This window comes from Jaculus jaculus, chromosome 6 (assembly GCF_020740685.1).
Source record: "Jaculus jaculus isolate mJacJac1 chromosome 6, mJacJac1.mat.Y.cur, whole genome shotgun sequence".
NCBI classification, from domain to species: Eukaryota; Metazoa; Chordata; class Mammalia; order Rodentia; family Dipodidae; genus Jaculus; species Jaculus jaculus.
The window spans coordinates 143,661,836-143,674,452 of record NC_059107.1 but is presented as its reverse complement, the minus strand read 5'-3'; the positions used below and the strand labels follow the sequence as shown (position 1 = coordinate 143,674,452).

Below are 12,617 nucleotides of genomic sequence, written 5' to 3'. Positions count from 1 at the left end.
CGATTCTCCTACTTCTGCCTCCCAAGTACTGGGATTAAAGACATACACCACCACACCTGGCTCCTATATATATATTTTTTTTTAATTTTTTAATTTTGATTTATTTATTTATTTATTTGAGAGCTACAGAGAGAGGGTGAAAGAGGCAGAGAGAGAATGGGCGCACCAGGGCCTCTAGCCACTGCAAACGAACTGCAGACAAGTGTGCCCTCTTGTGCATCTGGCTAATGTGGGTCCTGGGGAATCAAGCCTCAAACCGGGGTCCTCAGGCCTCACAGACAAGCGCTGAACTGCTAAACCACCTCTCCAGCCCTCTTATATATTTTTATATGTCTCAAAATATCAAATTTTTCACAACCACTTAAAACGTTAAAAAATAAAAAAAACTATCCTTAGTTCTTCGGCTGTAGAAAGGAGTCACCTGGCCAGATTTTGCCCATGGACACAAGTCTTCAGACAGCAACAGATCAGTATGACAGAGCGACTTGAACTGGCTCTACCAAAGGATTAAAATTCAAGCGTTTAGTCCGAGAGTGATCTTGTCAACAAAAGCAGAACTAAAGAAAGTAACTACAGGGCTAGGGCATGGCTTTTTGGGGAGAGTGCTGGCTGCATCAGAATGAGCCCCCGAGCCTGGATCCCCAGCACTCACATAAAATGGCAGGCATAGTCTCGCACTCCTGAAATCCCAGCCCCGAGGAGGCAGAGACAGAGAACGCCAGCAGCTCGCTGACTAGCTGACGCAGTGAGCTCTAGGTCCAGCAAGAGACCCTGTCTCAAAGAATAAGGTGGAAGGGAGGCATGGCTCACGCCTTTAATCCCAGCACTTGGGAGGCAGAGCTGAGAGGATCGCCGTGCATTCAAGGCCAGTCTGAGACTACATAGTGCATTCCAGGTCAGCCTGGGCTACAAAGAGACCCTACCTCAAAACAACAAAGACTAAGGCGGAGAGCAGTGGAGGAAGAGACCCAGTGTCCTTCTCTGGCCTCCACAAGCACACATATACACACGCATGTGCTGTCACACACAAATACAAGTACCCACACATATATGAGCACACATGTATGCATGTATGCACACCACATTCTCAAATACATACTAAAGTCAACAACAACAATGTCATAGTCAGATCTTGGAATTCTGGTTCAAAGTTGATTTCCAGATAACGGTTAGCTAAACAGAGCTAACACTTTGGTCACACATTTCCAAAGACGTACACCCTTCCATCTATCAAGTAAAGTGAATGTGAAGGCATTGTTGGGACTCGATAGCATTACATAAGCGGAAAGGCTGGTGTAATTTGTTCAGAAGGCCAATATGCATGAAGGAACCATAAGTACACAGAATCCCGAACCTTCAGCATGAGCCCAACATGGTTACCTGTCGTGTCTTGGCTCAGGGTTTCCTGGCTGCTGCTGCTGTAAGAAGGCACTGGAGTGATGGACAGTGAGGCTGGGCAAGACAAGGGCGTGGCCAGGTCAGCTTTGCGTGTGAAGGACTGGTGATACACAGGAATGCCTGCGTCTTTGGAGATGAAGAGGGGCAGATCTGATGGGAGGGTGGGTTTGCCTTGTGCATATGGATTTTTCCAGTGGGTGAGGCCAATTGCAACGGGCCCAGCAACATCATAACCTGTTAAGACAAACACATTAGGTCAGTAACCACAATCAAACCTTTACATTAGATAGATAGATAGATAGATAGATAGATAGATAGATAGATAGATAGATAGACAGACAGACAGACAGACATAGACATAGACATAGACATAGACATAGACATAGACATAGACATAGACATAGATATATGTATACATATGTGTATATATATAACAAAAGTCTTAACTGCTTGTCAGGTCAAACACCACTTAAAGTCAGGATTCAAGGCTGGAGAGATGTCTCACTGCCTGATGCCTAAAGGCTTGGGTTCCATTCCCCAGTGCCCATATAAAGCCGGATGCACAGAGTGGCACATGCATCTGGTGTTCCTTTGCAGCAAAAGATCCCGGCATACCTACTCTCTTTCCCTCTCTCTCTCTCTCTCTCTCTCTCTCTCTCTCTCTCTCTCTCTCTGAAAATAAGTAATTTTTTTCAAATGTTTGGAGGCATGTTCGTGATCAGCAGGCAGGTGTGAATACACTGGATGGATCCTGTTCATTTTTTCTACACACATTTATTCCACAGCACATGTTGTGTATGTCCGCCCGCTGGGGACTCAGTGTCTAATAAAGGAGACAAGACCCGTGTTCATAATAAAAGAAGATACTTAAAAGCCAATTCCACATTGAATACTTGGCAGGACTGAGCTCGAACTCTCACAGCATCTGTGCAGGGCACCCTTACTAGTTCAGCTTTACGTGGAGAAACTGGATATAACTTTCCTTATATCAGGCAACCTACAAGTGCCAAAGGCACACTTTAATAAACCTTTCTGACTCTAAGGCCCATGTTCTTTCCCCTAAACTACAAATAACTGTAGCACAGATAAGACAAAAGCAACAGATGAAAAGTAGGACAGAAAGTGACCCTTAGCAGTTCTGGGAGAGGGCTTCCAGACGGGGCCATGGAGAAGGTGGCATGAACACAGCCTTATAGGCAAAGTTGGCATCTAGAAGCCAGAAGGATAAACCTGTTTGTGGAAAGGTATTGTTTAGTCCACCCTTTAAAAAGAATTGATGAAAAACTAAAAGTGACAACAATAAAATCTAAAGTATTCTCACAAAAACACACATAGCTTTTTGGCTTCTCATGGAAAACCTCTTGATCGTCTCATGAATATGAAACAATGCTGCAACACATCCCCACAGGGCAGCTGTCAGACACAATGGCAGCTCCACCTCCTGGAGACGTAGGAGAGGAATACCCATCTGCCACGGTTCCTACCATGCCGACACTTCACACCCAGATTGCTTCACTCTGCTCTACATGCCTGGTCTCTGAAGGTCTTTTCATTTGGAACCTAGATGCAGAATACAGATATGCTGGGCAAAGGTGAGAGCTCAGTGGGTAAAAGTACTTTTTGTGCAAGCATGAAGACCTGAGTTCAATCCCAGGCACCCACTAAAGAGCAGGGTGTGACCATGCACACACCTGTAACCCCAACATTGGGAGAGATATAGGAGAATCACTGGAGCTTGCTGGACAACCAGTCCAACAAAAAAAAAAAAAAAGTAAGCTCCTGGGCTGGAGAGATTGCTTAGTGGTTAAAGCACTTGCCTGCAAAGCTAAAGGACCTAGGTTCAATTCCCCAGAGCCCACATAAGCCAGATGCTCATGGTGGGGCATGCATTTGGAGTTTGTTTGCAGGGGCTAGAGGCTCTAGCATGCTCACTCTCTCTCTCTCTCTGTCTCCCTCTCTTTCTCTCATAAATGAATAAAAAAAAATAAAATATTTTAAAAATGCAAGCCCCAGGCTCAGTGAAAGACCCTGTCTTGAGGACATGTATACAGGAAGAGAATATACAAAGGAGGACTCTCAATGTCCTCCTTTGTCCTAAATACAAGTGCATACAACTACACACACACACACACACACACACACACACACACACACGAATACCGGAATGTAATGCATGTGTGAAGAAAACAAGGATGAAAAGTAAGTCGTTATAAGATAGCCAGGGGTCTTAAATACCAAGATAAAAAGGTTGGGTTTTATTTGGAAGGCACAGCAATGTTCCTAAAGTTCTGTAAAGTGGGAATCGCTATAATCAAGTTAAAACTAAGAAAGACAGTCCCCTGTCCTGATCACCTCTTCTAGGAAGCTACTCTGATATCCCACCCTGTCACAGCCTGGTAAAGTGACACACAGTGAAAGGGGCTGGTATGCAGGGGATGGAGGGTTTACAGGAAGGAAATCCTGATGGAGGAAGGTATGTTGAGGGACACAGTAAGCCAAAATTAGGAAGCTGGGTGGACTCTGAAACCATCCCACACCACGCTAGACACCACTCAGACAGACACAGATTCACACCACAATGGCCCACGCTCCCAGCCAAGTCTTAGTTCTTTCTGTGGGTGTCTCTCTTGTGAACTGAGGTTGCCTTAGTCATAGTTAAGATTCCTTTATACATTTTCTCTGTTTGGCTCTCTTCCTCACTTCTCCCCATCAGCACATAGCCCAAGGGTAGGCTCAGAATTGACACTCCGTGTTCACCGAAATTCCCCTACATGGGGCAGCTTGCAAGAGGATGCAGAGTAGAGACCAGATAAAGGTCATTAAGGGAAGCAAGGTAAAGCACTAGCACAGTGTGTGTGGGGGGGAATGTATAGAGATGCCATATTGACATAAAATAAAGGAACCTGTGGCCACTAGGTAACTCCTTCACTGATAAGATGTGGAAGAAGATTTAAGACAGAAAATGGTGAATTTTCTCATCTTAACTGTGGCAATCAGAAGGCGTGTCTAAGGAAAATTAGATGGTTTTAGACATGAGGCATTTGAGCTTGAGTGCCAACATCTATGCAAACATATCTGGAAGGAAGATTAAACAATGGAAATGAAGGACAGGAGAAATGACATCAGAATCATAAAGTCAGGGGTCATCCACATAGAAGTCATGACTGAACCCTAGAAACAAAGACTGTCATAAGTTAATAACCCACTGAAAATGAGCATAGTGCCAAGGGAAGCGCCAACACCCTCATCGAGGTTCACAAGATCCTGTCAGGCAGGTGCTGTTACTTGCATGGGTAGATGGAGAAACTGAGGTCAAGCAGCAAGGTCAGTAGTACACAAGTAAGTCAAGACTTAAACCCAGGCTCACTGAAAATATAGGTGATCTGGGACACTAAGCCACACTCTAATGCTGAGACAGTGGGCAAGAGGGATTCTAGGAGCTGGATATTGGGGTCTGTTTCCTGACAAGTCCCTCCTAATAATAATTTTTTTCTGAACAATTAATCATGGCAGAGTCCCATTGACCAGAACACTCATAGAAAGGGAAGTGCTGAAGCCAAATCAACCGGGATATTTCCACTGTCTTAGTTGATCCCTTCCCGAAAGATGTCAATGAATATGGGTGAACCTTTCCTGAAAGCAACAGGAGACCTCTGAAGCTAATCAATAAGGACACAATTTCTCAATGTTCAAAGTTTACATTGGAACCAAAGATGACCTGAATACCACTGGTCCAGGGACAAAGCCTAATCATGTTTCTTGGACTAAACTTCAGATGTAAATTTGTCATCAATACACTTGCATCCTCTATTGCCCCTAAGACAATATTAAGACAAAGAACTGGGGCTGGAGAGATGGCTTAGCGGTTAAGCGCTTGCCTGTGAAGCCTAAGGACCCCGGTTCGAGGCTCGGTTCCCCAGGTCCCACGTTAGCCAGATGCACAAGGGGGCGCACGCGTCTGGAGTTCGTTTGCAGAGGCTGGAAGCCCTGGCACGCCCTTTCTCTCTCTCTCTTCCTCTACTGTCTTTCTCTCTGTGTCTGTCGCTCTCAAATAAAATAAAAAAAAAAAGACAAAGAACTGAAATTTCAGAATGCTCCATTTAAATTGATGTTCTATTATGCTTTTGTTTAAAAATATGAAACCAGACTAGGGAGAAAGCTCAAGTCAGTAAAAGTACTTGCTGCACAAGGATGAAGACTCAAGTTCAGATCCCAGGACTCACATAAAGCTTTAGAGTAGCAAGTGTCTGTAATCCTAGAGCTCTTATATTGTGGGAGGTGGAGGCAAAAGAATATCTGGAAGCTTGAGGGCCAGCTAGCATGGCATATCCAGTGGAGGTGCAACAAAGTGGAAGGCAAGGATTGATGCCTGAGGTTGTCCTCTGGCCTTCACACATGTGCTGTGGCATGCATGCACCTGCACTCACACACATGAACATATACATACATAAGGATTAAAAATATATGAAAACATATTACTCTATTTTTACCCCAGATAATCCTTCTACAAGAATCAAAGGGCTATGAATCACCCTTGCCTTGCCATATCATTCAGAAACTTGCTTAAATCTCTTTTCTTTCTCCTTCCATTTTCCCAAGCCCTTATGAAATTACTATAAAGACTAGAGCACACTGTGAAAGTATTGTGCGTAAGGATTTCTAAGTGCTCATTGATAGATGAATGGCTAAACTGTGTCACATACAAGCAATGGAATGCTACTCAGGCTTTAACAAGAAGATCCTTCCACCTTCAACATAACAAGGAAACATTTTGCTAAGTGAAATAAGCCACACAGAAAAACACTGTATGAACTCACTCATCTAAGCACTCTTTAAGACAATAAATAAAGTCAACTACATAGATATAGAGTGCAAAATGGTAGTTACCAGGAGAGTGAACAGTGAACAGTGTCAGTTACCCACATGGAATCTATCCCTATCCGTTCTCCAATAGCCTTGATGCTTCCTCTGGGAATCTGTCCCACTCTCATGTACTCCTCTGGCATAGACAGGTGAGCTCATCCCCACACTCCTCTAGAATGCCACGTAGACCTGATGGGGATAAAGATCATGGTATCTCCCTGTCAGCAGTTGATTTAGGGATGGCCATGGGGCCCAGGGGAGAAGGAGGGAGGAACAGGTGGTTCCAAGTTTTGGTTATTTAGTTTCAATAAGTCTACAGCTAATGTACAGAATAAGAAGTATTGTTAATACTGTTAATGTGCACTATATATTTGCTAAAACAGGAGTTTCTAAGTGCATGTACCATACACAAAAAAATAAAGATAGGGCTGGAGAGATGCATAGTGGTTAAGGCAAAGCCTGCATAGCCAAAGGACCTTGGTTCAATTCCCCAGGACCCACGTAAGCCAGATGCACAAGATGGTACATGTGTTTGGAGTTCATTTGCACTAGCTGGAGGCCCTGTACACCCATTCTCTCTCTCTCCCTCCCTCTCTCTCTCTCTCTCTCTCTCCTTCTCCAACCCCCATCTCTCTCTCCTCTCTCTCAAATAAATAAATAAAAATTTTAGGCAGAGGTAGGAGGATCACTGTGAGTTTGAGGCCATCCTGAGACTACAGAGTGAATTCCAGGTCAGCTTGAGCTAGAGTGAGACCCTACCTTGAAAAATCAAAAAAAGAAAAAAAATTTAAATGCTAATTGTGAGTCAGTAGCTATGTTAAATTTTACTGCAGTAATCATTTCACTATAAATAATAAAAAAATCAAAAAATAAATCATATTTTATTTGTTAAATATATATAACATACATGTTCATTTCTTCCAAAAATATTTTTTCATTTCTAAGGAACTCTGAGCTCTTCAAACTTTCAGGCTTTACCATTTCTTACGCAAAATTGTAGCTGATTTAGAGCTTTTACTTAATGTTGAGAAGATATTGTTTACATAGTTAACAAGGCTATTTTTAGTTTAAAAATTATCAGATCATTTGCTCCAGAAATGTAGATCATTAGCAAATATTTTAATCCATTTTATTGATATAAGTGAGCTATAATAAGATTTGCATAATGATGATTGAAGATAAATGGTCTCCTCTAAATTTAAAAGCAGCAATGAGGTCAAAATGTTTTGAGGGAACAACTAAGTAGGGGAACAGCTGGCATTTAAGAGGTAACTCTGCCCATCCTCCTTTATGCACCATCCGGTCCCCTGTTTCCTTTAACTTCAGTGTCAACCCTACACTTGCTTGGGCCCAACATTGTGAAGGAAGCCAATTTGATACCTAAATTTATAGGCAGTCTTGAGAAAACAAAAATAATGCCCATCACCCATAAGGCTCTTAAACCTCTAAAACATGAATAAAATAGGAAAGTTACTATCAGAAAATAGGGAGTTATCTGAGAGCCTCATGGATAAACAGAACAATTTCAGAACAAACTTTCTTTTCCTAAGATCTTTTGACACCTCTGCTTTTGGCAGTGAATAGGTTTCTATAGGAACTACATTAGCAGGGAATCCACATGAGTACTGTTTTCTTAAATGGAACATCCTCACAGATGGGAAATAGCCAAGAGAAAGACAAGTGGGGGTGATGAAAGAAAATACAAGGAATTTTTCAAAAAAGACCTCCTCAGGCAAATCCAAAGAGATGTAGTCTTCCTCTAGCACTGCGAGTCTAAGGTTGCTAAGCATTTTCTGCTTTTGCCATAAATATTACAAAGGCACTTTGTTTTGGACAGGCTGTAGGCAGTGGGCAGTGCCTGCTACCCACACAGAATCCATCCCTCTCCATCCTCCGGTAGCCTGGGTGATTTCTTTGGGAATTTTTCCCATCCTCACGTACCCTTCTGGCATGGAACAGGTGCACTCATTCCCTGTGGTAGTTTGAATGGATGTTCCTCAAAGGATTCAGGAGTTTTATTACAGCTTTTTTGATTTCCAGCTACCTGGCTGGAGGAGGTGTCACTGGGCAGGTCCTGGGGTCCAGTGCTAAGGTGTAAGGGTGGCTCTGAATTCCAGCATAAAGATGTACACATTGTCTGAGCATGGCCTGGGGTTCCTGGAGGGTACTTGCTTATGGTGCTGGTCATAGCCTCTTCTCTCTGTGAATGGATCTGTGAAAGCAGGTCAGCTTCTTCTGCCATTATGGAACTTCCCCTGGATCTGCAAGCTTCAAATAAATTCCCTTCCTCCTGTAACTGTGTCTGGTCTGGAGGTTCATCCCAGTGATGCAAAGCTGACTGTGACATTTCTGCAACCCCTCCAGAGTCCCAAGTGGATCTGATGGGACTAAAAATCATGCTTTCTCCCTGTCAGTGGTAGGTTCAGGGATGGCCATGGGGCCCAGACCACCTGAGGAGCCAGGAGAGGACTCCTGAGGAGACTTGGAGGAGAAAGTTCTCACCGTCAAGTAAGGCTGGAGGAGGCACCATGCTCCTTTTCCTCAACAACACTGGGTCTGGACACTATTTCAGGGCTACTGAAAGCCATGCGGCTATCCACCATGAAGAGAAAATGACAGCAAGGCAGGGGGCAGAAGGCCTCTCACAACACCACTGACCACTTTAATCTTCCCACCTGAAGAACGGACCTACCTTTGGTTTTCCACCACATTGCATTCCTTATGGCTTTAGACAGCCTGAATCAGGGAACTGAAACAGCCATTCAGGGCTCACTATTACCCATTCACCTTTGGAGAAGACCAAGTGTCTGCTGTACCCACACTCCCTGCAGAGGTTAGTTCTGTAGAGAAACTACAGCCCAGTATCAGAAACTAGGTGGCTAAATGCAACAGAAACTTACTCTCACAGTTCTAGGGAGTAGAGTCTGAAATAAGGGCTCAGGAGGATTGTGATGTTTCTGAAATCTCTAACAGATATTCTAGTCCCTGCCTATCTCCTGGGTTCTAGTACTACTAAGGCTTCTTGGAGTTCCTTGTCTTACTGACACCTCACTAGATTGTTACATGGCCATTGTCCCTGTGACTCTGTGTCCCTTCTCTTATTATAGGAACACTAGTTATAATGGATTAGGGTCACAAGGATGACAAACAAGGATGATCTCACCTTAACTTGGTGACTCCTGCAAAGACCCCATTTTCAAATAAAGTCACACTCACAGGTATTGGGGGGTACCTATAGATATCAAGATATCTTTTGGGAGATATTACCACTTATCCCACAACACCCTGACATAGTAGCTACAATTGCCTGGATCAGAAACAACCACTTGGTCATGTCTTAAAGATGGCAGGTAATAGGAATATTATCTAACAGAAACATTGCCTAGGTTCAAATCCTGCTTCTTATTACCCATGCATCTTTAGGCAACTCCATGACTTCTGGGGAACTAACTCAGTTTCCTCATCTATAAAATGAGAGAAAATAGTGCTATTTACCTCACGACTTCTGTTAGCATCAAGTGAGAAAAGATGCGAAAAGTACTCACAACAGTACCTGGCAGAAGGGAAGCTCTCCAGAGGTGTTTTCCACCATATCATTTTCAGTTTCATTGAAGTGTCTCCCCTGTTGCAGCTCAGTACTCCTTCCCCAGAGCTTCCAGCCCTAGCCACTCACATGGCCCACAGCAATGTTATTTTGATGTTTTACCTCTCCACTTTACTTCAACTATCTGGTCTTTCCAAGAAATGTCCAGGCTTCATCCTCTTCCCTTTGTCACTATCTCTATCCTAACCAAGCTTTCTTCAAGGGCTGGTCCTTGGCCCCTGAATGCTAAAAATACCTACTCTCTCTTGCTCATGATGTCATCCTTTCCAAAGACCCAACCGATCTCTCTGTGCAGATAGTGATAATATTGTATTTCTTGACCATCTTCCTCACAGTTCCAATGTCTTGAAAGGGCCTTTGAGATGGGGAGTTGCATGGGCTTCTCCAACCCAGAGCATCCAACATGTAACTGTTGCATCCTGTCCCTGACTTCCATATTTTTGACAAAGTCACCCTGACCCCAAATCCCAGGACACACTTGTAAGAGATCCTCATCTCTAGTCCATAGCTAGCTCTGCCTTCTCTTCACTCTCTCTCCCTCCAGACTTTCCTTTTCCCTTGTATCAGGACTATAGTTGTGGCCACTGACTCTTCCAGGATGCCAGAGTCTCCCATATACAGAGCACCCTGCTTGCCATCAGAATATTCTTTCATGCATGCACTCATTATTTATCACCCTCTTCCAGTAGGCTCTATGATCACCCACTATTTAGCAAACATTTCTGAAAATATTTTAGGTTATCTGGTATATTTAAAATAAAACTCTGAGCTGTAAGCTTTCCATAAGAATTTTTATTTTGTTTTGTTTTGGTGGGGTTTCTCTCTAGCCTAGAGTGACCTGGAATTCACTATGTAGTCTCAGGCTGGCTTCAGACTCACAGTGATCCTCCTACCTCAGCCTCCCGAGTGCTAGGATTAAAGGTTTGTGCCACCACACCCAGATCATAAGAAATTTTATATTATGGGCTGGAGAAGACTGCTTAGTGGTTAATGCCTGCAAATGTGAAGGGTCCTGGTTCACTTCCCCAGGTCCCATGTAGGCCAGATGCACAAGGTGGCACATGCATCTGGAGTTCATTTGCAGTGGCTAGAGGCCCTGGTAGGCCCATTGTCTGTCTGTCTGTCTCTCTCTCATTCAAATAAATAAATATGTTTTAAAAAAATAATTCTTAGATTGTATTTATTTTTCAGTTACAAGTATTCATTGAAAATTAACAACTGAATATTCTATACCCAGTTCTGCCATATCATTTTAATGTCTTCTTTGGTATTGGCACCCAGTTCGCACCAGTTGACATACTTTATGAGAGGAGGAGAAAGGCAGGTATGTCAAGGAACACTCACACCAAATGAAGAACCAGTACTTCACACCAGCAGGTTCAAATCACAGATTTCACAGGATGCTGGATGGCTAGAGGTGACAGAAATGTTGTTTTCATGCTATGCCTAGCAGTAAAGATGCCCTGAGCTCAAAGGACCGTCACCACTGCAACCAGGGCCACATTGCCTGACAAGCAACGGTTACACCCAACAAAATCATAATAAACATCTTAATAACTAATGTGGTGAATTGGGAGCTTTTTTGCTTTTAGGTTATTTTAAATTTGGTTTGATTTGATGGCTACTTGGAATATAAGGTGTCTGTACTTGGTTTCATATTTGAACACACTCAGGTAATTTTATAATAAAATAAGCTAAATGTGCCCTAGAGGTTGGTTCATCATTATCTTACAGGGCTTTACATTGTTGGGGCTTGAAAAACCATAGTCTACTGTTTAAAGGCAAGGGCTTTAGTGTCTAACAGACTTAGACTTAAATGCTGAGTATATTAATGCCTGTATGTATAGCAAAAATGAAATCAAGTCTCATATATATTATTTATTTATTTGAGAAAGAGGCAGATATAGAGAGAGAATGAACATACTGGGGCCTCTAGCTACTACAAATGAACTCCAGGCATGCACCACCTTGTGCCTGTGGCTTATGTGGGTCCTGGGGACACAAACCTCCATCCTCATACTTCACAGGCAAGTGCCTTAACTGCTAAGCCATCTCTCCAGCCCAAGTTTCCTCATCTCTGACTAAATAAAGTAATGTGAGTAGAAAGCCAAGAACAACTGACAGGTAACAAGGACAAGTAATTGCTAGCTATAGTTATTATCATTATTTCTTTCTTTTTTTTTTTTTATTCAACTCAGTGCCCCATACTCTGGAATTAAGAAAGGATGTGGAAAGGAGAGAATGGAGTCAACAAACAGAAAAATGAGGGTTACTCTTCCCCTTAGGAACAAAACAAACCCATATGAGGTTGAGCAGGACAGGACTGTGTTCTGTCCCATATTGCAGTCTCTCCAGGGTTCCCAACACAAGAGGAAAGGGACAGAGGACAGCATGCCCTAAAGCACAGACTTCACATTTCCAAGGAAGTGCCATACTGTGCGATATGAACAGTTCGTTTAGGAAAAGACAGGGGACAAGGTGTCTAGCCCACATGGGATTCCTCAAGGTATGGAATGCCGCTTACTGCTGACAAAAGTGTAACTTGAGGAGGTACAATGTGATTTAATAAGACAGAAAGTGCTTGCCAGGCAATTCTCCTCAAGTAGTTCACACCCTGATAAGGAAAAAGTCTGACTTTGGCTTTTACAAAGCATCATGCTAACACCTGGATAGCATGCTCTTCAAATAAGGAAGGACAGACTTTTACTCCAAGAATTGCTAAGCAATAACTTCCAGTTAACATCTCATAACA

At 43.1% G+C, this 12,617-nt stretch overlaps 1 protein-coding gene across 4 annotated transcripts in view; it reads right to left on the bottom strand.

Moving 5' to 3' along the window:
* Ano4 (anoctamin 4) overlaps window positions 1-12,617 on the bottom strand; it is a 429,439-nt gene that overhangs the window by 403,662 nt on the left and 13,160 nt on the right. For all 4 annotated transcript variants that reach the window (XM_045153480.1, XM_045153481.1, XM_045153482.1 and 1 more), the window contains exon 3: window positions 1,381-1,632. In XM_045153480.1, the coding sequence (XP_045009415.1) occupies window positions 1,381-1,632 (252 nt within the window). The remainder of the gene's footprint in view (window positions 1-1,380; window positions 1,633-12,617) is intronic.